This window comes from Daphnia pulicaria, chromosome 1 (assembly GCF_021234035.1).
Source record: "Daphnia pulicaria isolate SC F1-1A chromosome 1, SC_F0-13Bv2, whole genome shotgun sequence".
Classification (NCBI taxonomy): Eukaryota; Metazoa; Arthropoda; class Branchiopoda; order Diplostraca; family Daphniidae; genus Daphnia; species Daphnia pulicaria.
The window spans coordinates 15,497,253-15,522,792 of NC_060913.1; the positions used below are offsets into that span (position 1 = coordinate 15,497,253).

The following is a 25,540-nucleotide window of genomic DNA, read 5'->3' on the forward strand; positions in this document are numbered from 1 at the left end:
GTTTATTTTATTTAACGGTGCCTTAAAAAATCGGTTTAATATAGACACAGCCACCCTTTCTCGCTTATTTTGTGACGATTTATAGTGAATCGTGAAACGCTGGAATTCCGTGTCGTTGGCGCCATTGAGTTCGGGTTTTGCGCTGTTCTTTTTGTTCTGCTGCTCTGACAGCTCTGTCCACTTTCAGATCCAGCTTTACATTTACATCACAATTCAAACGACTATCTCGTGGTTTGGATTTTCTGTTTCCCCCCCCCCCCCCTTACTTGAGACACTTGGTGAGTAAAATAACATTAACCTGATTTTGTTTTTAGTAACAACGTTTCTCACGTAATCATTTTACATCTGAAGTTGTAGTGTTAAATCTAAAAGCCGCCATGTGAAGCATTGCATGTGAGCTAGCATGTGAGCCAGTGAGCATAATACGCTGACGAATATTGGTCTTCATTTCACAATATAGATTTTCTTGTGCGATTAAATACAAATTTGTTTGCCTTGATTCTGCTAGACTTTGCAAGAGACAGGCTGGGTTATCAGTTTTGAACGAGGCAGCCTTATTCCAAACCTCATTTCTTTCTGTGGTCAAAACATGAATCCAATTGCTGCCCCTGAAGATGAGGGTCAGGTAAATATCAAAAATTTGTCGTTGCTTACTTAAATAATTACATCTGTTATCTTCAGACTTGTATTTGCAATCATTGTCCCTTGTCCCTTGTCAGCTTACAAAACTTACAACTTTCTGTTTTTCCAGGCAAGAGAAATTGAAGAGAAAAAAGATCAAGCATAAGGTCTTCAGTCTATTTGCAAGAGAAAGAAACCTAATGCTGCATTTCTTACAGACAAGCAATTCAATCAAGATCAAAATGAAGAAATGATGTTTCATCTAATTAAATCCTTGTTCTATTGCCTTTGTTTGCCATTGGATGCCAAAAAAAACGAGATGAAGAGCTCACCAGAAGAAGATGGTTTCGATATCGTATCCTTCCTAGCTGAAACTGACGATGGCAGCATTTTCTCCGAAAAAGAAGAAGGTTACAGAGAGGGCATGTATGAGACATTGTTGCAACTCATTGACGAGTATGATGCAGTCGTAGTTGCCGAGATATTTCGCCTTCTTCTTGACCGATTGCCATTCCATTGTTCCAACCCAATTCTAAGAAGCATTATTTAAGCCGTTTGAGACACATAACATTGCCTGGAATTGACGGTATCCGTTTAGAAGACAAGACGTTGATGCGCATCGCTGTTATTTCCTGTCGTTAACAGAAGCAGAATCAAACTACTGAGATCATTAAAAACCTCTTCCACACCGAGAGCATCTATTCTTATGATATTTCAAATGGGTCTGTCTCATCAAAGTTCTCTATAGCTGAAATTGGACGGGGCTGCGTTCTGATGGATGTACCAGGTCCTGACAAAGTTCAACAGGTTTCGGTAATTCACGTGGTTGGAGATTTCAAACCACTATGGCCGTTTCTTCACCAGTTTGCTGATTTCTTATTACTCGAAGATTCTTTCTTGGAAGAGGAGAGTTTAGTTCCTTTTATTGAAGAAGAAAGCTCAAAAATGGCCAGTGTCGAATCATCTACTGTGGAGCCTCCATTAATTTGCGTTTGAAATATTTCGGTCGGAGAAACTCGCTGCGAAAAGAAAATGATTGGCGGATTTCAACAGTTTCACATAGACGGTCAGCTCAAAGGTAAAACTGTCGTAATATTAAGGAAAATTGTCAACATTACAATAGGAAAGGTTAAAGCTAAGTCCCAATCATGTAAAGAACGATCGAGTTTGTACCAAATTCCTTTTATGGTGGACGTCGAATCCAGCGCCCTGGACTGCGTGACACCGACTGAAATAGAGTCCAGCATCTTCAAAGCTGCTGGAAACTTGGTAGAAGTCAAGAAACATGATTTTCTTTTGCAGAAGAACTATTGTCAACAGGCAAAGCACGAAGAATCGAAAATGGAGCATCGCTTGAACGAGGAAAAATTGCGAGAAGAAGATGCTGAAATAAAAAAGTGTCGTGACTTGCGTCGAGTTATCACCTATGATGTTCAAAAACATCCACTACCTTGCTGTTTCTCTATATGCTTTCGAACGAAGACCCAAGTTCTCGTGTTCTAAAAATACACCCGATCGTGTTGATGGCCTACCAAGGATCAAAATTGGCTGAAGACAATGGTGGACGACTTGGTTCAAGGATGTTTTTTGTTTACAACAGAATCGATACGAGTCAGAAGGACAAATTGAACAGAATCATTCAAACACTCGGAATTTCACTTCACGAATCTTTCAGCCAAGTGCAGAAATTGACTGGAAATGTGTCACACTTCAAGTCTGAAAGTCCTTTTGGAAACTTCAAATTCGACACGCCCAACTCAACTGGTAGTGACGTCGGGAAAAAAGAAAAAGGGCGGATTTTTTTGTGGTAAAGATTGCCATAAGAAAACCCGAAATAAAATACAAATAAAATTACGCAATAATAAATAAATAAAATACAAGTGATAAAAATGTTATTTGAAAGCAAATAAAGAATAAAATAACAAAATTAACGGTGTAAGAGTTTTACCTGGCAACGGTTAGCAGACGACAGGAGAGGGTAGCGAAAAAAAGTATGCGATTTCGCTGCTAGCGACGGCGCACCATAAATTTATAATTTTTTTTATTGATTTTGATATTTTTTAAATTGCTTCATACCATAAAAAAATATATTATATAGTATTAGTAAGAAAATTTGAATGCAGAGGGTGCTTTAATTGGTGAGCATCTGTAGCAGACAACTAATTTTAGTCGATTGGCATGTTCTACAAGCTCGGACGTGTACATTTTGCTTTCTGTAGTTATCGCTTCCAACTGAACTTTTCGCCTCATCGTATAGAGGTTTTTCCATTTGGTTCGTGTAAGTAGAGGGAAAAGTCGTGCGGCTAGTCGACTAGTGCGCGCCATGGCGGGGGATAGCCGAAACTTGCTGCAGACTTTGCTTGATCCGGACAATACCCCACGTAAGGCCATGTACTGTAACCTGTCAGGCTGTCAGCAGCAAAAGTGAAACCTGTTTTATTTCTTAAGTGTTTAAAATGGTAACAGCTTTTTGTTTGATATGTTCAACTTATGAAAAAAAAAGAGATCGCCGAAGTTTTTTCAAAGTGCCAGAATGCAACATTAACAGTAATTCAATTGAGAAAGAACTCATTTCACTTTGAAAAATGAAAAAATGTTGTTAATAAGAATAAATTTGCCTTTAGCATTATTGTAAGCGGGCTCGTTCGTGTATCCCTGACAGATTTCGGTTATAAGAATCTTTGGTTTGCTAGTTAGTCCTTTGCAACCAATCATTTCATTTTTAATCAATTGAATTGGAAGGCCGCAAATATCGTCATAAAACCCAAGGGAATTTATTACTATCATAAGACTCTAATAATTTGCCAAACCGGTTGCTGTGATCAATTCAAGGTCTTCCAGTTTCTCAAATGAAGAATTTCACAACGAAATATTAGTGGGGAAACCGAATTTGTCAAGCACTTAAAAAAAAAAATCTTTATACATGGAATTTATTTTCATAAAATCTGTTTGGTCCTGTGACAAGAACAATTCTAAACTTAATTAGCAGTGTATATATGCTTAAAAATCTGGCTTTCTTTAAAGTTTATTTGAAAAATGTTTGTCATTCCTGGAGGTTTCCTAGGATGATCATTCAAATGATAAAGATCACTCTGCTTCCCTAGGCTAGGAATTGATTAGATTAATGTCTTAGGTGAAGAATTGATCATTTATATTTTAGTTAGAGTAAGTAACATGATATGAATCCAATACCGATCAGAGCACGGGCCTGATTTAACTGGTTCTCAAAATCAGTAATTTTGCTTTTGTAAAATTCCTCTTTAGTTTGAGCTTCTTGTTTGAGTCGAGAGATTTCCGTTTTCAATACGGCTAACTCATCTTGCGTCTGCAAATCAGTATTCGCATCGTTCCGATTCTAAAAGGTCTTGTTATTTAATAATTGCATCTTAAGTAATAAAATTCCAGGACCTACCATCCAAAATTCTGCGTGCTGTAACAAATAAATCATAGTTCAGTTCACTCGGAGCAGTTCGAGTAAACGTTACGCATGCAAATTCTTATTTTTACAGAAAGTCTGATGTGGTCGCCCGTTGGTCCCCGAGATCTCCTTTTTCTCCAGACATTTCTTGCAAGTGGCATATACATGCAAAGTTTAAATTAATGGTTTTATTTTGGATAAAATGTGTATACTAGGGCGTTTCATTCCCGCACTTTATTTTTTTTTGTGACGGGGTTTGCAGATCGGGGTTTCAAATAATTCAAAACCCCTCCCGATTTTTTATTTTCAAAAAGAAAAATATTTAGGGGTCCCACCGCGTGAAAAACGTGAAAAAATAATTCGTTTTTCAGTGTTTTTACTGATTTTTTTGGGAACCGTTTAAAAAAAAATTTCGGGATTCGAACAGTAAAGAGATAACAGTAAAGGGGTCCCACAAACACGAAATCCATCGTGAAATAGCAAAATTGAAATTTTGTGGTTTTTTCATTAATATCAGCCAAACGATTCACGGTAACCTTTCCAAATTTTAACCAAAGGTACCTCATTCTATTATCTACATTTGACCAAAAAATTTTGAAAATTCATAAGAATTTAAGGGTCCCACGGCAATTTTAACGAACATCAACTTGTTCGATGTACTATTAAATATATTGTATATTGTATGTCCCAATGAACTACAAGATATTTGGGATTATTTCGCAACCCCTCGGTCTTAATGTTTTCAGCTATTTGCGAACTGTAATCGGTTTCGACAAACTGATGACTTAGACGGAGAGAAATCAGATGGATTTCCTCCTGCCGAAGTGAGGATTTGGGCCGTCAGCAATAAGAGTTGACTGTACTGACTGAAAGCCCGCACCTATCAGCAACCTCAACTGATTCTTTAAGCAAAGTTTGTGATAAAACTTGTAGGTCAATTGATCTTAATTATAACTTCCGTTTCTTTGCTGAATTCAATTTAGGCCTAATTGAAATTAATCTTCATCATTTTCCTTATCTGACTTTTCACTGTCACTCTCCAGAGCGATTGTTTCGGTGGGCTGTCGAGATATTTCAATTCGCTTTTCTTGCTCTAGCTTTTTTGTTAGACTTTTTGATCAGCTCGCACAAGTTCATGATCGATATTATTCATGTAGGCTTTCCGATCTTCATAAAAATTGGATTGAAATATCTCGACAGCCCGCCGAAAAAATCGCTGAATCATCGGTTACTGCTGTATTCGACAACGAAGGCTATTATTTTAAAATAAAAAACTTGATTTATTGGGTTCAAAAGCAAACCTATGGAAGAAAATAAATATTTTACGCATTTGTTATACCCCGTATACAAAGGCTGTGGTATAAACCAATTTTTGTCAATGGGTATTATAATTTTGTCCTTTTTAACCTTTATTTATTCATTATACCGTATGGGAGGAGGTCTGGGGTAGCAAACATTCATAGAAATCCAATTAAAATTTTACATAATTGTGGCACACACAAAATTTCAAAATTCTTTGTCAAGTTCAATAGCATTTTAAAATATTCTGAATTATGTTGCTGTTGCAATCCACAAAGTAATATTAAAATCAGAAACTAGATCAATTGGGTTCCGAACCATAACTCAGGAAGAAAATTAAGATTTTAAGCATTTGTTATCCCCTGTAGGGGAGACCGCGGCTATGTGGGACATTTTTTTTTCTTTTCGCTGCCATTTAAATAAAACTAAGAATTATGAAAAAATAAAAGTATAGGGGTGATTCCCTGGCATTTATTAACATTAGGTTATTTTTTAAATTTTTTTCGTTAAATCATTCAATAGTTATATGATGAAATGCCAACATGAAAAAATGCCGAAAAACAAAAAAATTAGGGTTAAACGGAACAGAGCCGGGGGAAAAATGGAACATCAATTTTCTCTGCAACGGCTTAATTATATTTATTAAATAATGCACTGCTGAAAAGGAAATTCATTTCCCTTTCAGAAGTGCTGTCTTTTTATTTATTTTGTAAAGTAGAAGTGGAGATACCATCAAAAAAGTCTTTTTGATAATTTTTCCTTTGTTGTTGTTGCCAGGGGGCGTTTTTCTGGAAATAACGTTGATTTGGCAATACCTGTTTTACCCCGTTTTCCATGTCCCGTTTAACCCGAACCCAAACAACATCAAATAAACTAAAATATATCATACTTAGGAACTCATTTTTTATAAAATATTAATATTATCTTAAACTAGGAAAAAAAACCTATCAAACAGCCATCTGGGTTTTATAAAAATATAAAACAAAATATTACGAAAATGAAAAACAAAACGTCGGAAATTTTTTTTCCGATTCCCATTTTTTTGTTTTTCCCATACAACTCGACAAAAAATCGGAAATTCAGGAAAAAAACTTTACATTATAAATAGAACATCATTTAACATACGCTGTATGTATTTCGTAATTTTAAGACAAATTGTACATATAAAAATTGCCCTGTACATTTTAGCCCCGTGTCCCACATAGGGGACATACGGGCCCCACCATACGGGCCCCGACATACGGGCCCAGGCCCGTATGTCGTAAATTTTTAGGCCCGTACGTCGTTTTTAACGTCATACGGGCCCAAGTTTTTTATTCATATTTATGTGTATTTTTTTATAACGAACATAAATACAAATTGCGTTTGAACATCACCTTGGTCAGTCGGTTAGCGCTCTGTGTTTGCACGAAGTTGTCTTGAGTTCGACTCCTTTAGCAACCAGAAATTTTTTGATAACAGTGAATTGTGTCTGGCAATATTACTGTCTTAGCAGAGTCCTTTCAATTTGGAATAGTTCCTAATAAGGAATTTGGAATGGTCCTCCATATATGAACAATGCCCATATGCCCTGTACAAAACATTTAATTAATATGACTTCCACTACTTCAATAGTGGAAAACTTACATGCTACGGATTACCTGAATGATGTAGTATTTTTTAATTTTTTCCTTTGGTCGAAGTTGTTATCCAGTTAAGAGAAAAAACACTTTAAAATAATACTTCCATAAGAGACAGTGTTAAAAAAGGGTGTGGTTTTCTCAATATGGCGGATTGCAGCGTTGTCGGACTACAAGAATCCTGCTATCCGCACGGTGCAAGAGGTCTATTCGGCAAACTTTTTCATTGATATCAAAAGACCCGGGAATATTGCATTTTCGTTTCTTTCGGATAACGTTTAATAAGTTCCATTGGCAAAAGCAAATTTCCCGTCATAATAAAATTCCTGATTAAAAGAATTCCTATTTTCATATTCTTGTGTAAAAACTTAATAGTTATGCCAATTAGCAAATTTCAATTATTTTTGTTTTTAATGATAAAAAGTGGACTCAATTTTGTGAAACAATTATTTTAGGTAAACATCTGGGAGCGTTAATAAAATGTTTGAAATGCTTCCTATTGCTTGCTTAATATTTGTGCAATATATTTTAAATTACTGGATATTTTTGTATTATAACCAAACTTTTTGGTATCCCAAAAACGTTTTGAATTAATAAATTAAACGATGTATTCACAAGATCTGAATTAAATTTGATTTCTACTAGGGTTTGTTACCCTACCACGCGTGTTGTGCTCATCACCCAAAACGCACCCTAGCCCTTGGCTATTTTGGCTACAGGAAACGTTTGGCGCTTTCTGTGTTTTCTTTGTCGTTTTCGCCAAAACTTGGGACAGCCTACAAAAAATGGCTGGGGGTCCGATTCAGAATGGGAGGGGCTTTTTCGAACTTCAAACATTTTTTTCTAATATTAATAATCATCTAAAAAATCTAAAAAAAAATACAGCTGAAATCAGCGTGTCGAGTTCTATCGACTCATATTTTTTTTAGCCAAAAAAATTTTTGTCGATACAACCCTATTAATCTCATATTTATATTTATTTTTTCTTATTTTCTTTATCTCATTTATTTTTCTCTTTGCTTTTCAGCTGATCCTCGGCATGCATGCTTTGTCATCGTATGAATAATTTCCTGACCCCTTGGTCGGTTTACGTTTTTAATTTTCTTATCTTTTTGCTCATTCTATTAATTTCGTTTTTAAAGTCTCGTTTTCTACTTTATATTTTTACTTTTACTCGTTTTCTTTTTTCTTTGATTTATACTTTTGGCCTTTTTTTTTAAATCCTAAATTATTTATCTATTTTCAAATTCTTTGTTTTCGTTAAGTCGGACCTGCCCCTTTGCTTGATCAATTTTATTCTCTTATCAGTACTGACAATATTCGTCACTTTGTTTTAATTTAAGTCCTATTCACTGATTTTTTTTTCAATGAAGGAGAGCTGGAGTTTGCATTTTGTCAATACCTTGCCTATGTCGTACCCTGTTGTATCCGTATAGATGATAAATTTCGCGAAAGTGGCCCCAGGATACCTAAGGATATGTCCAGACGCAAATATTTCTTAATACAATTAATGGCGTCCCTTACCTCCTTGCTCAATTTTTCGGCTGGGCATCATTTGTAAGCAAGCTCAAATGAACAAAAGTGCAAATTCATTAACGCCTTCCCGGAAGCTCATATGAACAGAAATTCACTTGTAAAAAAGCTTTTTTAAAAAGGTTCATTTATAATTTGTTCATTTGTAAACCTTAGCAGTCGTAAAAGGGAATAGAAATTTTTAAAAATGAACGTAGCTCATAAATACCGCATTATATCCAAATGCATAATATAACAAGGTTCAATCGCATTTCGATATGAACTCGAAAGTAATTTTATTTACTTGATCACTGATATTTTAAAAAAAGTTAAACGTAAAATTTTTTATTTCTTGCATCACGTACAAATGAAAAACCTAATAATGAAACTTCAAATATTTTCCTTGGAATAAGGAATAACAATTAAATTTAATTGTAGTGATAGGGTATAAATGAAACAATTATTAGAAGAATATTCTTGTTGGCACATCGAAACGAGCCCTGCATCTTGGGCATTGTGAATAATTAGGTCTGTCTTTATTACGAATTATAGTAAGACATTCCAAACAGAATGGATGCCCACACGGCAGTATGCTATTTATAGCATTTAATGAACAAACGGTGCACAAGTGTTGCGGATGTTCTCCCTGCAGCTCAAGGCCTGGATTGTTGGGAACGGGAGGATTCATTCCCTGCAGTTCGGGGCCTGGGTTGTTCGCAACGGGCGGAATCTCGTTAATCCCTTCCCTGTTATTTCGAACTTCGTCAATCAGAGCTTGGCGGCGCAAATGTCTCTCGGCTCTTGCGTTTTCTCCCGCGGGACGTTGTTGAACTGCGGGTTCCTCAGCTTCTCTCCTTCTACCTCGCCTATTATTTTGTCGTTGAGGCTGAGGTAAAGCATATGCTGGAGGATCCACGACGGGCAAAGGTTGGAGCTCATCAACTGGATTCAGCACCCTTCTGAAGATGTCTTCAAGTTGTTGATCCAGAGGTTCTTTAACACAATATAAGTTCCTTATAATCAAATAAATTAAAATATTAAAACATTACCTGGTTCTCATTTGCAATGTAAGGTACGGGCTCGAATAAACTGGATACGACTTCAAGGAATTCACAAATAGTATATTCCATTCTATTCAAGGTTGTTGTGGCTTGAAAGATTCTTGCTTGACGGCGCCTATCATGAAGGCCGCGTGGGCGACGAACTTGTTCTCCGCGGCTGGCGGCAAGAAAGTCGTTGAATTCTGATGCATCAATTTTTTGGAGATGCTCTTTAAAATAAAAATTAAAATAGATGAATTGAATGACTGTATTCATGCGTTCATACTAAAAAAAATCCAAATAGGCAATCGACGGCCATTCATTCTTTGATTAATTTTCCTGTAAAAGGACTCCAAATGATTATTTGACCGCCTGGCATCATTTTGAACGCAGAATCGATCAGGCCCAATTCTTTCAAACCAAAAGCGCTGCATGGATCGGCGAAAGCGCACCCCGTCTGAAATTTGGCAACGTTTTCCCTCCCTCCTTTTCCCCCCTCTCAATTGTCAATTAATGTCGTCTGTAAACCACGTTGAATTCTGGGCTTTCACTCTCTCTCTCTCTCGTGTTAAACTGATTTGTTCGTGATTGCCCAAAGTCAATTTACTGTGTTTAAGGACCCGTGTGTGTGTGTGTCATTCTTCTTATTCTAAGGTATTTCCATCATGAATTTATGTTGTATTTTCCCTACTAATTCTGTGTCGTATGTTTCTTCAGAGACGTCACTCGAGTTGTATCAAGTGTGTGACGATATATCCGACATTTGTGTGTCATAGGACACTAATTGGTATGTGTTATTAATGAATTCATGTCAATCACCTTAATTATAATGTATGTTCCCTCCCAGGCCTATTCACCTCTGGGTGTTGACCAAGTGTACGAGTGATTCTCACCTTGTGTGTAGCCTGTCTTCACAGGTAGCTAAATTTTTACTCGCTCTCTCTCTGATTATGTCCCTAACCTTATTTTATTCTTTCTCAGGAACGACCCTACTAACACAGCGATGTACCATGAATATGACTGCAGCGTACTCCCAAGGATAAGGGAGATACAAACAGCATATCCATGGAATGCTTCATGTTGATCCTTATTTCCCCTTCCCCGCACGTACCATTTGTATGTGCCTTGAATATACCGGTTTGTGTATACACAGTATCCTTAAGTAACATCCAACTTTGGATATGATTTCTGTTAGAAAATAAAAGCTAAAAGTCTCTACCCAGAGTTGAACTACTGACCTTCAGTTCCGTAGCTCACCTCTCTGACCACTAGACCAACCGTTCATACAATTAAGGAACAAATGTTTGGGAGTAATGGAAATAGAGATATTTTTTAGCTTTTTCGTCCACTATGTACCTAATATGGTTATACTGTGATGCACATTCTGTGTATGTACCAAATGGTATATCAACAAAATCATACCCCCGGGTATATTACTTTGACGTACAATCAGTATATTAATGAATATACGCTGGTGGATCTACGATGAATATTCTTTATTTGATCCCATCCTAGATCCGAATAAATTTATACCTACGCTATACTACCGCCCCCCAAATGCGACCTGGATCTATTCATCCCATATTTACCTACATCTTACATAAAGTGGATGGGCCGTGTTAGTAGGGGACCAATTCCATTATCACAAGTACACCGTGTTCATTTATATGAGCACAAGTCAAGTCGAACACAATACAAGAGATTTTGCTCTTACGAGCCAGCTCAGGTTTTCATTAAGTGGAAACATTTGGTCCTTCGAGCCGGAGCTCTCTCCACATCAAGCAAGATCCTTCTTGCATCCTACTTGTTGCATCGAGATTCTTCTCACCTTCCAGGCGGTTTAGTGTTGGTTGCTCTTTCCGAGCCCTAAACCTGCTGTCAAGTCATCGAAACTCTTCATCTTGATTCCTGGCCGGTCATCGCAGATTCGAGATTCTTCTTCAACGTTGGGTCCATCGACACCACCTACTATGGACGCTGCAGCTATCACCACGTTGAAGAAAAAGAGGACGACGTTACGACAACAGATCACCAGAGCTGTCACCAGCCTCACAGCCTTGGTCAACGCTTCAGGTTCACGGAGAGGCGTGAAGGCGCTGGTGGTACACCTCGATGATCTTATTCTCAGAACCTCCGTCTTGCAGTCGGAAATCACAGCCGTAGAACAAGACGATGATGAAGCGGAACGACAAGACGCCACGCATCTAACTTACGCTTCCAAGGGGGATGAAGTCATTGCAGCGGCCCAAGTTTATCTGTCCAGTCGCGAAGGAGAAGCCGCATCAGTATTAAACCCACTTGATGACCAGCCCGATCAGAATTCGCCGCTGTTTCCTATATCACCGTCAGAAGCTGACCAGCGCGACCAAGCACAGAAGGATGCAGCCATGCAACGTGAGCAAGCCCATAAGGAAGAAGTCGCAGTGGCTCAAAAGAAGTGTGATGAAGTCAGAGCCCGGGCAAACGCTCTTTGGGAAGAAGCCGAAGCAGCACAAGAGGCCCTCCGTCAGCTGAATCTCCGTCAACCAGATCCGGATAATTTCTCGTCCGTTAGTCAACAGCTAGAGAAACGGTCTCCAGCAGCCGAGGAATGGCGGACCAAGCAACGAAACCTGAACGTCAAACAGGAAGCTCCGGATGACTGGATTGATCTCTACGATGCTGGCCTTCTACTTCCGGTCCATAGCCAATTCTCCTCTCGTTCTGCCGTCTCCGCGGAATTGGACGTCTATAACGGAAAGGCCGTTGAATGGTTTGGTTGGATCGACCTGTTTCGTGCATTAGTGCACGATACTCCGAAGACCCCAGGAGAAAAGCTGGCACTACTAAAACATTACCTCAAGGGCGAATGTCTGGACGTGGTCTACGGACTCGGTGGCGGAGAGACAGCCTACAAGCAGGCACTGGTGCGTCTGAAAGAGACATTCGGACGAAGAGATGTGATGCGAGCCGCCCACATCCAGGCTATTGAGCGACTTGAATTCAAGAACGAACCAAGAGTGTTCAAACGTTTTGCCGAAAGAGTTCGGACCCATCTCTTCGACCTCAGCAGGATTGGAGCCGCATCATCAGCCGACATCATCGAGAAGGTCTGCTTAAGACTCAACCAGCAAGATCGACTCGACTGGAACGCGGGGCGACGTGGCCGTTTGGAATTCCGCAGCCTCAACGATTTCGGTACATGGATCTGTGAGCGAGCGTCCGATTACCTCAACGCCTACAGCATAGCCGCGGATCAAGCCAACGAGCCAGGAGGGCCATCATCAACACCAAGAGAAACCTTTTTACGTCGAGCTAAGACTCATCATTCGTCCGCAAGAGCTACAGATGGAGGCGGAGCTGGCTCAACGAAGAAACCTTTTTGCTTCAAATGCGAAAAGGGGCATTGGCTCCAGGATTTCGGAGACTTTAAGGCCCTTTCAGTGGGAGAACGGGTCAATTTCTGCATGCGTCGCCGGCTGTGTTTCGGCTGTTTCAGTTGCAGACATTCAGCAAGAGATTGCCAAAGCAAGCGCCAGTGCAAGCAACCGGACTGCAGATTCTTTCATCATATCCTGCTTCATGAAACTGAGAAGCCGTCGATGACGGACGCCCGTCCTTCAACCGCTCGTGTTATTGGCCGACAGAGAGTGGCCCTGGGAATGATGAGGCTGCACGTGCAATCCGCAGATGGTAACTGGGTGCTCGCCAATATCTTCGCCGACGAAGGCAGTGATACCACCCTGATGAGGACGTCATTTGCGTCAAATTTAAAGCTGCAAGGGCCGTCGCAGGTGTTGATGGTGGATGATGCCGGCGGAGTCATCAACCGATACCAGTCCAAACGAGTCCAGTTCCAGTTGCGCGCCGAATCAGGCGAAATCTTTACGATGGAAGGTTCAACAATGAAGATGGTCGCCAGCCCCACTCCTATCACGGATTGGAACAAGGAAAAGCAGAATTGGCCGCATCTCCGCGACCTCCCGGTCGCAGTAGTGGGAGGAAAGGTAGATCTTCTCGTAGGTACAGACTACCTGCATCTTTTGGTGCCTCGCGAGACCAGAGAAGGGCGAGATTATGAACCAATCGCATGCAAAACAAGACTTGGTTGGATCGTGCGAGGAGTTACCAACCGAGGACATCAGGTTACATCCATTCGTAGCAGCACGATTGCTGGCCAGACCCCCCTGGATAATTTGACAGCGGAAGTTCGTCGTTTCTGCGACACCGAGGCCTTTGGGACCGAATTCACCGCCGGATGTGTATCAGCCGACGACCGCCGAGCTCTAGCGATGGCAGAGGAGAAGACCCGGAGGTTACCCGTCGGATATGAGGTGCCAATAATCTGGAAGGAGGGGGAGCCGGACCTCGTGAACAATCGACCCATGGCCGCCAATCGCTTCCAAAGCCTTCTCAGGAGGTTCCAGCGCGAGCCGAATTTGGAACGAGATTACGAAATGACGATGCAGAAAACTCTGGATCAAGGATATGCATCGCGGGTTCAAGATCCGGCGGATGAGAAGTACTTCCTGGCCCACCACGGCGTCTACAAGGGCGTGAAATTACGAATAGTTTTCGACGCCGCCGCCTCTTTTAAGGGGAAATCATTGAACGAAGCCATGCTTAGTGGCCCTGCTCTACAACCTGCGCTGGCCGCCGTCGTCACTTGCTTCCGCCTGCACGAAATCGCTTGGGCGTCTGACATCGAGTCCATGTTTAGCCGTTTCCGGCTTTCAGCAGAAGATTCGAAGTACTTTTGTTTCCTGTGGCGAGATGCAGCAACGTCGGAGCCAGCGGTTTACAAGATGGAGCGACTGCCTTTTGGTGCCAGCTGCTCCCCTTTCGTCGCCATCCGCACCGTACGTCAAATCATGGAGGATGCCGGAGACGAAAGATGGCTGGCGTCGTACGTGAACGGATGTATGTAGACGATTGTTTAAGTTCAGCAACAACCGTGACAGCCGCCGTGCAAGAGGCTTCCACTATGAAGACGAGATCGGCCGAAGCTGACCTGAATCTGCAGAGCTGGGTCTCCAATTCAGAAGAATTTATGCGAGCCATGGCATGCGGGGAGAAAGCTGAACAGAAGACACATCCGTTAGGCGACAGCGGCGAAGAGAAGGTGCTGGGAGTATTTTGGGATACACGCACTGACACGTTAGTCTTCAAGGTTGCCGAGAAGTCTTACACGGAGTTAACCCGGATGGAGCTGGTTAGCCGAGTTGCTGGAGTGTTCGATCCGTTGGGCACCGCCTCTCCCATCATCGTTAAGGCTAAGATTCGCCTCCGAGAATTAGGCAAAAAGGGCCTAAAGTGGACGGACGTCGTCGAAGGAGAGGACCGAAGATGGTGGGACCAGTGGTTCGAGACTGATGTCCTCCAGCTGAACGACGTCAAGATGCCGCGCTGTCTCTTCCCAGATTCCGCCAACATCGTCTCATCTGAATTACACACTTTCTGCGACGCTTCCGAAGAGGCTTATGCCGCAGTGGTCTACGTCCGAAGCGTCTATGGTGACGGAAGAGTTGTCGTCCGGCAAGTAAAGGCGGCAAACAAGTTGGCGCCAAAGAAGACCATCTCCGTTCCAAGGTTGGAATTGAACGCCGCTCTGCTGGGAGCACGAGTAGCCCGAGCAGTTCAAGAAGCTCTTCCAGCTCATGTGAAACGACGACGGTTCTGGACCGACAGTAGCACGGTCCGAAATTGGATACGAGCCGCCGCAGCCGATTATCAAACATTCGTCAGCAACCGCGTCGGAGAAATCCAAACCATCACAGAAGAAGAAGAATGGAGGTTCGTGCCAGGGCTGTTGAATCCGGCGGATGCGGCCACTCGTTCCACCCTAGACGGCGTCAATTTTCCTGCCGTGTGGCTGACAGGGCCGGAATTTCTTATGCTGACCGAAAAGGACTGGCCGACTGATCTTCCGTGGCTTTTGGTGAAAGATGAGTCGAGGACTAGCCGCACCTTGCTTGCTTCCGTGCCGGAATCGCCGGTCGTTTGGACCGACGTGAAGATAGCCCCGGACGACATCGCTGCGCTCTGTAAAATGGATGGCCGATATTTAGAGTTGGTGAAGAGCTGCCAAACCGAAACATTCGAAGAGGAGATCCGTCGCATCTGGAGGGGCAAGAATTTGCCGTCTTCATCGAACATTCTGGCCCTAGCACCAATTGTAGATTCCGGCGGAATTCTTCGACTTGGTGGTTGAGCCGGGCGGGCGCAATTGCCCTACGACCAGTTGCATCCGCCGTTGTTATCCGGAAAGTATCCTTTTGCCGCGACGGTGGTCCGTGCGTTCCATGAACATCTGAAGCACGTTGGAATAGATTTCTTGTTGGCGTACGTCCGTCAACATTATTGGATCACCAACGGTCGTGAGCTGGTGAAAAGAATACGCCGTGACTGTGTCATCTGCCGACGAAATAGGGCCAAACCAGGAGAGCAGCTGATGGGAAACTTGCCGAAAGCTCGACTGGATGCTGGAGCGTTGCCGTTCACTCGGACAGCAATCGATCTGTTCGGGCCTATAGAAGTCGGTCTCTACCGTAACCGCACGGCCAAAAGATGGGGAGTACTCTTCACATGTTTAGTGACGCAAGCTGTTTTTCTCGAGTTGGTGCCTTCTCTATCCAGCACGGATTTTCTGCTATCTTTGAGGAAGTTCATCGCTTTGTACCGCCAGCCGGCGGTTATTCATTCGGATAACGGGATGAACTTCGTTGGTGCGGAACGTGAGTTACGTGAAGCTGTCGAGGCCCTACACGCCTCCGGAGAGGTTCCCGTTTTCATGGAGAAGGCAGGGATTGATTGGAATTTCCAGCCTCCACGTACACCCCACTTTGGCGGCGCTCATGAGTCGTTGGTCAAATCGACCAAACGCGCTCTCTACAACGCATTGGAGATAGAGGGAAAGAGTCTGCGTCACCCAACGGAAGACGTCTTGAGGACTCTTTTATATGAAGTTGCTGGCTTATTAAATACCAGGCCTCTCACATATGTGAGCTCCGATCCCGAGGACTTCCGGCCACTCACACCGAACGACTTCCTTAACAGATCGCCAACCGCCTTCCCGCCAGCTGGATGTTTCGATGATGCAAGCCCTCGTGAACATTATCGCTATCTACAACGGCTGCTCAACTTATTCTGGGATATCTGGAGGTCAGGGTATCTGCAATCTCTGGCCGCCCGCAAGAAATGGAAGGTGCAGCGGCCAAACTTCACGGTGGGAGATATCGTTCTCGAAATAAATAAAACACTCGGCCGCGGACAGTGGAACATCGGACACATAGTTAAAGTTTATCCTGGGTCAGACGGCTGTGTCCGAGCAGTCGACGTCCAACTACCAACTGGAATCTTCCGGCGAGGAATTACCGAATTATGTCTTCTGGAATCCAGCTCGGCCGGCGAGCCGGCCTCGGGGGAGGAGGGATCGGCAAAAGCGCACCCCGTCTGAAATTTGGCAACGTTTCCCTCCCTCCTTTTTCCCCCTCTCAATTGTCAATTAATGTCGTCTGTAAACCACGTTGAATTCTGGGCTTTCACTCTCTCTCTCTCTCGTGTTAAACTGATTTGTTCGTGATTGCCCAAAGTCAATTTACTGGGTTTAAGGACCCGTGTGTGTGTGTGTCGTTCTTCTTATTCTAAGGTATTTCCATCATGAATTTATGTTGTATTTTCCCTACTAATTCTGTGTCGTATGTTTCTTCAGACATAGGACACTAATTGGTATGTGTTATTAATGAATTCATGTCAATCACCTTAATTATAATGTATGTTCCCTCCCAGGCCTATTCTCCTCTGGGTGTTGACCCTGTGTACGAGTGATTCTCACCCTGTGTGTAGCCTGTCTTCACAGGTAGCTAAATTTTTACTCGCTCTCTCTCTGATTATGTCCCTAACCTTATTTTATTCCTTCTCAGGAACCACCAATTCCATTATCACAAGTACACCGTGTTCATTTAAATGAGCACAAGTCAAGTCGAACACAATACAAGAGATTTTGCTCTTACGAGCCAGCTCAGGTTTTCATTAAGTGGAAACACTGCACATAGATGAAGAAATCTTCAACGCCCTAAATAACATGTGCTTTGGACCCATGCGCCTCCATCATGATACGTCCCAGCGACTCAACGGACTAGAAAAATATTTAAGTTGATCTCAGTGTAATAAAATTGTATATAAAATTGTAGTTTACCTGTAATCCTTGAGCAGCTTGAAGTGGGTGGAGTAGAACTATTGCCGTTGTCATGCGGACAATTTGTTTTACTATTCCATTTCCCTCTTGGTATTCATCCTGCAATCCTAGCGACATCGCATGGCGATACATTGCCTTTAAAAATAGCCACATATAAGAAAATATTATAGATCCAAAATTCAAATACATCGAAATAATTAAAAATGCAGATTTACAAAAGACAGAAAAACATGCATGCATATGTTAAAAATTAAAATGTAATTCTTACTTGTCCTTGATGGAAATAGCATCCGCGGACTCTGGCGTTTGGAAACTGAGATCCCATCGCTGTGAGAATAGCTACTTCGTAATAAGATATCATGAGGTTAGGTTCAAATGGGGCCCTATTTTCTTGAACTGCTACAGACTTGACTCTTTCAATAATTCGCTCATACAGCGCAGTAGTCCTAGCTGTCATTAAAGCATACGCGACAGGAAAACACTGTAAAAGAAGGCGTATTACTCTAACGAATACTCTTATAATAATATATTAAATAATTATCACCTGTCCGTAGGCAATAACGTGCATAGTTAACAGTTGATAAAACAAATGTGGTACTATGCAGAATGTTGCATCGATGTGCATTTCTCTACCGTTCCGCAATGCAGGCAGTATTCCAGGACTTATAAATATCAGCGCATATTCGTTGCCCTCTGTCACCATACCATGATAAAATTGATTTCCAGATAACGAATTGCTAATAAAATTTAAAACAAAATGATTAAAAGCTTTTAACACCCAAAAGAAAATTATTAAAAAATATATATGTGCAATATACACAATATTCAATTAAATTGTTATTTACCTGTACGTGGGAAATTCGTTGATTAAGTTATCGGCATCAATGACAGATAGCGGATTAGGTGGCTGCCGACAACGCCGTTCGCGTTGAAGGGTAGAGCGTATGGTGGCAAATGAAACATCTCTGATGTTCATTCTGAATTTTAAATAGATTTGAAGTGAGGCAATGTAGGAGGCAACATAGTTTTTCTATCATAAAACGTAGGTGGCCTTAGAAATATATATGTATAAATGGACCCATACCTTTCAACTTCTTCGTCATAGATTTCCTTTATCGACCGTGGCTCATTATGAAGCCTCACTCTGATAGCTTGAACGAGCATCATCTGGTGAATCTCGCGTTTATGGTTGGCATGGTAGTGTGGTGGTCCCGTAGGCACAAAAATACCATCGTCGTCCTCTACAATTCCTGCAGAGCATCCTTCCAATACATAAGAATAACACCTATATCTACTGTGGTCATGGCAAAAAAAAACATTAAAACATTATAGATAGCACAATTATAGAAATAGAAAAATCAATTATGTTTCATGTACCCATGGCCATTCTTGTGGTAATAAACCCAGTTATGGAGATCAACCAAAACTGTGGTGCCTTTTTTCCTCCCGGGAATTTTCTCATAGTCGCCATCCATGATGATTAAATATAAATCTTAGCCAACGAACTGACAATTAATTTGAGTACAACGAGAAATAAAAAAATTTAAAACATACCTTAATAAACCCGATGTGAAGCTACAATAGGATTTGTAGGTGGTGCAGCACGTGTAATGTGTAAAAGACTATAAAGTGTCTTCTGCATCCATCCTTCAACTAATTTATAACTTTCCTCCCGCATCTCTCACATTGTTGACGCATATTATCAAGTTTTTGCTTTTACTACCCACCTCTTACTTAAAAAGTTTTGACCACTTCATTTTACGGCATTGGTTGTAGGAGATTCCTACTGATATTATTTGGCACCAAGCCACTAACCAATCGTAAATCCTACTAACCGATCATTTCGATTTTATTTAACTTGGATAGAAGACTTGATTTATTCGGGAATGGAACCCCGGACCTTTTGTGTAGCAGTCTAGTGCCTTACAGGCACGCCATAGTGATATATTCAAAAGCTACTATCCTAACGAATACTACTTATTCCTTGTAAGTTGTAACCTACTAAACCGCAATGACGATGTGAAAACATACTTACAGTTTTGTATGTGACTAACCTATAACTGATTACTTTTTTCCGTCAAACTGCTAACCCTTCCTACTGAACTTTCTGAACTAGTGATCAAAGATACTGAATTTTTCACACTACTTATAACAAAAGTACTAAATTTTTGTAAACTACTAGCTATAACCTACATTTCTTTTATTATTGATTACTTTTTAAAATCAAACTACTAACCCTACCTGAACATACTGCATTTTTCAGACTACTAACTAAATCTTTATAAACTGCTGGACCGACCTACTGAACAGAACTTTGCCTACTAACAGTTTCGCTAGGAATAACGTAAAAAGTAGGCAAATGAATGGTTAGTAAAGAAATTGTACTTAAGCAAGTACAGTAAAATACTGAATTGCGTTTCAGTACCATACTGAAGGGTACTGAAACTGTTAGGGTTGTGTAGGTACTGGAAATCGGTAAAATAAGCAGTTTAACGTGGCTGTGTAACTTTTGATAGTAGGTGATCTTCAACATCGGTCTTATTAAGTTCGTCTAGTTTATCTACCTTTCCCTCGATAGTGTCGTACAGACTGTTTAGTCTAGATACGAACGCTCTACAGTTTTCTTCTGGTCTTTGTCTTAACGTATTTAACTTTTTTCTAAGCGCGGCTAGATCAAAGGAGTCTTGGAAACGTTCTATTATATCTTTTCGCCAGTCCTCATAATTTAATTGGTTACCTTGTTCTTCGGCATAATTATCGTGCCATTCTAAAGCTTCTCCTTTTAATCGATCCGAAAAGAAACGAATTCTTTGATCTTCGTCCCAGTCGTTATTTCTGGCTACATGCTCTGCTGCTTTCAACCATTCAGTGATTAGCTTATCAGTACTTTTCCCTTTAAATGCTGGAATAGATTTCTTGTCTTCTCTTGAAAAGAGTTCGCCTAAGACTTTTACAATTGGTTTTGTTACATTATCTATTATGGTAGTGTCTTGCACCGTACCACCCATGGTAGTATTTTGACTTGTTAGATCCTGACTTGTGTTAAGGCAGGACGGGCCTGCGCCAGCACCGTGGCTTAGTCCTGCGCCCATTCCCATGTTTGAAATGCTTACTCCTTGAGTTTTAAGTGCTCTACTATTTCTTTTTTGTAAATCGGATATAAGGCCGCCCTGTTCGTTTGTTTGTAAAATCAAGTAGTTTATTATTTTCTGCAGTTCTATATTTGCTTATTGGCTATTGAGTTCCTGCTGTAGGGACTGGTTTAGGGATTGGTTAGAGTTACTCGACGTGAGATTTTTAAACTCTTCTACAGCCTCTGCTGTGTGGGATGTTTTGTCAGCGATGTTCTGAAATTTTCTCTCATAAAATTCTTCTGTTTCCTTATATACTTTTTCTCGTTCGTCGAGGTCTTTTATTTTAAAGTTTAGGCCTTTTATCTCTTGTTCTAGATTGTCCTTGATGATTTTAAGATCTACTATTTCAGTGGCCTGTACTTTGTTCTGGAGGGAGACTTGTTTGAAGCTGTTTTGAGTTTGATCCTTCGTATCGTTTACCTGGTCATTCCGTTGTTTAGCCCAATCTAATTCTTTCTGTAAAGATACGTTTTTGTTCTGGATGGTATGGTTTTCTTGCTTTAGTTCTAGTATGTGCTTTTCGTACTCTTTAATCTTTCCTTCTAGAGTGTTGTTATCTTCTAAACTACTTTCTTCTATCTTTGCGATATGTTTTAGCTTCCTATCCAACGCTGACTTTAATTGGGTGGTGAGCTCGGTCTTTTCTTTTAATGCTTGCTGTAGGGTTTCGATTTGTGAATTCGAATCTGCGGCTCTCTGTAATTGTTCAGCTTGTTCTTTTGCTACTTTTAATTCTACTTGAAGTTTTGCAACATGTAGGTCGCAATCAGCTGATAATTTTTAATTTGTGTTATAATTTTGTTTTAATTTTTCTACCTCGTCGTTATCTTTCCGTATATCTTCAAGCTTTTTCTCTGTAGTTTTTAATTTCTTGGCTAAATTTTCCTTTTCTATAAGCAAGTCGCTATTGATCTGACTGAGATTTGCGTGTTGTAAGAGGGCTTCCCTCTGTAATATGGCTACTAGCTCTGTTGTAAATTCTTGGTCTGGGAGCTGGGCGCCAAAAAAATGGCAATGCATGGTTTAGAAGAAGGTTTGATGCTAAAATATGGTTAGGGGGGTATGACACACGAAAGCCACGTCTGTCGACTGGCGGCCGGGCGGTTCAAGCGTGACGCGATCCCGAAGTCGGCGGGAAAGGTAAAAAAATACACTTTGTTTAGCAAGCCCAAATTATATCTTAAAAAATAGAGGGATATCAACTTTATTTAATTTCCGACAGACAGACGTCATAATCTGGGGCCTTGGGGCCATCAGACGTCGGTGTGTAAAGAAATTTTACGAAATTTCAGTAAATTGTGAAAATGGCAACGCTTCATCTTAAGCGCCTAATTTTAAATAGAGAGAGTTGGGGAGGATATGTGAGTTTTTAACTAAGTAAATGTGAACAGAAAATGCATTTTTCGGTTTTTTAAATAAGATTATGCATTTATTTTGTTTAACCGATAATTTTTTGATTATTTGGTTAGTGTAATTTGGTTGCTAAATTTTTGGCGGTTCAAATTTCTTCCCTATGTAACCCGCTTTTTTTCTGCTCCTCTTTCGTAAAAGCATACCGAACGTCACGGGAAACCCTTGACTAACAGACGTTATGGTTTTTCCCCTGTATTAGCATGGGTTGTTCCCCGCTTATGTGTATGCGCTTTGATGATATCGAAAACAAACGCCAATCGGAGCTATCGACCAATACTCGTTCTTCTTCTTCTTTCTTTTTGACGATATCTTTTAAGTATATTACTTATTTATACTATAGGCTACATATAGGCCTATACTTGTGTATAGTTTCCCCGTACTGTTGAAGAGAGACGGGAATCTCTCTGGTTGTCCCGCGGCCAACCACTTGCCCATCCGCATCGAATAAATCGGGCGCTTCACGCTATTGCAGCTGGAGTTGGCGTCGACCAATTTGATCCGATCGACGACGACGGCCAACGATGTCAACCGTTTGGTTTCTTATTCTCGCTATATTGACGCAACAGAGAGAGTCTTATACATATTATATAGCACCGTAGGACTATACAGTGCTGGTCCACTTAGAGAACCGCCCGATCAAAGAACCAACCCGGTTATAGAACCGAAATGGCTCTGCCGTTTTTCAGCGCCACCATCGGCTTACTGATTAAACAGATGTAAATTTTTGCGGCGGGAACTTAGAACTTACCGCAAATAAGACAGAAAGGGTCGTCAGTTTGGACTCTAAGTTAATGTCACAGAAGCTGAGCGGTTCATACAGAAATGTTGGGACTAATTTTTAAAAAAATCCGAGTTTATAGCCTGTTTCATTCACAATCGTTGCCTTCCTCATTTCCCTACTGAAAAAAGCGACCATGCTCGTGACTACTTAAACCAATCTGAGCATTTAGTTGCTTGCGTCATCTCCACTGTGTTCTTTATATTATATTAAAATAAAGGAGATAAACTTGGCTTATTGTCAGAATAATCAAAAGCCGTCAAAAGCGATCAAAAGTTTTTCATAAAGAGGGTGTTTCATATGGGAAAAAGATAGTCAGATAATAGTTACATTGGTGTCCACCAGTTTCGGCACTTTTTTCGGCACTTCGATTTCGTCGTTTTCGGCACCCCATGCAAACCACACTTCCTCGATTATGACAAAGTTTTGTCCATTTCGGCACCAAATTTGACCGTTTTGGCACCAATTTCGATCGTTTCGGCACCAATTTCGATCGTTTCGGCACCAACTTCAACCTTTTCGGCACCCCATGCAAACCACACATCCTCGAACATGCAAAAGCTATTGCACCGTCAGGCCGCTAGGGGCGCTCTGACAGCTGTGGTACCCTCCCTCTTCCTGACGGCTGGAGCTCTACTTAGACTACGTAGACTTACAATGACCATATGGGAAAATAATTAATGACTTACTTAGCTCATTAAGAAAAAATATCATCGAAATAAAAGATACTTTAGATTTGTCTACTTATAGTGAACAAAAAGCAATTTCCATGATTATGGAAATGACTGTCTTTATTCTGTATGGGCTTGAAGTACAAGTGGAATCCCCGTAGATGGCGCTGGGATCAAGTGCTCGGATATCGAACCACCCGGTTATAGAACCGCGCACAGGCCGGTTCTATAAGTGGACCAGCACTGTATCCTCCCCAACTCTCTCTATTTAAAATTAGGCGCTTAAGATGCAGCGTTGCCATTTTCACAATTTACTGAAATTTCGTAAAATTTCTTACACACCGACGTCTGATGGCCCCAAGGCCCCAGATTATGACGTCTGTCTGTCGGAAATTAAATAAAGTTGATATCCCTCTATTTTTAAAGTTATAATTTGGGCTTGCTAAACAAAGTATATTTTTTTACCTTTCCCGCCGACTTCGGGATCGCGTCACGCTTGAACCGCCCGGCCGCCAGTCGACAGACGTGGCTTTTCGTGTGTGTCATACCCCCCCTAACCATATTTTAGCATCAAACCTTCTTCTAAACCAGCATTTTTTTGGCGCCCAGCTCCCAGACTATCTTTCTGTTTCCCGTGAACGGTGTGCAACAGTTGAATGAGATTGTCTAACCTTGAGTTATCAAGAGCATGAAGTTTAATGAATTGTCTAAGTGATTTGGTAGCTTCTTGTATTGTCTCTGGGGTAATTACGGGACCTTCGGGGGGCTCTAGTTTATTTTGTATAATAGCGTACGGGCCATTCCATGGTATTTCAATTTATTTTGTCGCGGTACCTCACCGATTTTGATGAAAAAATACTGTGTGCTGTAAGTCATGGTTACATAATTCTGTGAAATTTTCAAATTTTTTGGATCAGCGGTTGAGCGTGAATTGTTGTTCCAAATTTACGGTTTTTTGCGGAATCGTAGTGCGGAATTTTCACTTAAACGTAAATTAAACGTCGACGGATTAAGCAATTGAGATCGAACAAAAACTAAAAAAAAGAGAAAACAAAATGCAATTTTTTGGTTTTTGTCCGAGTCTGATTAGTCATTAGCAAGTTACGCAATCTTCATTTAAAGAAAAACACTTTAATGGCTAATATCTCCATTCTCGAACGGCGAAGCTGGTCGCGACTTGCGCCATTCGATAGCCCGTATTTAGTTTTACTTATCCCGTAACAATTGCCCTCCTTCCAATCTTCGTGTTTTAGTTATGAATTATTTAAATTTGTTCGTTTTCCCTATCTCTATACCTAGGGGAGCTGTAAACGATGCGCGCGCCCCCCTCTGGGAGAAGTGTAAGGTGCGATGGCGCCTGTGTTAAAAGATAGGGAAAACGAACAAATTTAAATAATTCATAACTTAAACATTTATTTTAAACACTTAAACACAAATTTGTATGTGTGTACACATACAAATTTAAACGATTGCGAGTTATCTTATTCGCTGCCCTTTTGTCTTCTTCTAGTTTAATTGAATGTCGAGTTTGGGTTTTGGTGTTTTCGATTTGATAACGTGTCTCTAATTCTACGGAGATTTTCCAACTATCTAAAAATTCGCTACGTGCTTTGCTTACGGCTGGATTACCAATTAAATCTATTTATGTTTCTTCAACAACGATTGGGTCCGGGATTGGTAAGCCTTCATCCGATAAATTCGGGTAAAGGCTAACATAAAGGGTCTGGAGAGCATGCAGTCTCTGGTGTTAAATCTAAATTATCTGTCATGTGCTTACCTTATTCTTGTAGAGAAGTTGAAGTGAAAAATTGAACTCACTCAAATTTCTTAATGTTTAATAATAGTAATTATTCTCGCAC

General features: G+C 40.9%; 2 protein-coding genes and 1 long non-coding RNA gene across 3 annotated transcripts; all 3 read left to right on the plus strand.

The window, feature by feature from the left end:
• The first annotated feature begins 252 nt into the window (after positions 1 to 252).
• On the plus strand, positions 253 to 1,298 carry LOC124320972. Its single transcript, XR_006914093.1, has 3 exons — positions 253 to 278; positions 509 to 625; positions 752 to 1,298. It is a non-coding gene; the product is annotated as an uncharacterized LOC124320972 (long non-coding RNA).
• A 10,181-nt stretch (positions 1,299 to 11,479) lies between these two features.
• LOC124340732 lies at positions 11,480 to 14,416 on the plus strand. Its single transcript, XM_046793375.1, has one exon. The coding sequence runs from the start codon at positions 11,480 to 11,482 to the stop codon at positions 14,414 to 14,416; it is 2,937 nt and encodes a 978-aa protein (XP_046649331.1).
• Positions 14,417 to 14,472: 56 nt separating this feature from the next.
• LOC124340796 lies at positions 14,473 to 15,699 on the plus strand. The gene has a single exon (XM_046793515.1). It carries the CDS (start codon positions 14,473 to 14,475, stop codon positions 15,697 to 15,699), a length of 1,227 nt encoding a protein of 408 aa, XP_046649471.1.
• The last annotated feature ends 9,841 nt before the right edge of the window (positions 15,700 to 25,540 follow it).

Coding starts and splice junctions, on each gene's coding strand:
- LOC124340796 (XM_046793515.1), top strand. CDS start 14,473: ATGAAGACGAGATCGGCCGAAGCTGACCTGAATCTGCAGAGCTGGGTC.
- LOC124340732 (XM_046793375.1), top strand. CDS start 11,480: ATGGACGCTGCAGCTATCACCACGTTGAAGAAAAAGAGGACGACGTTA.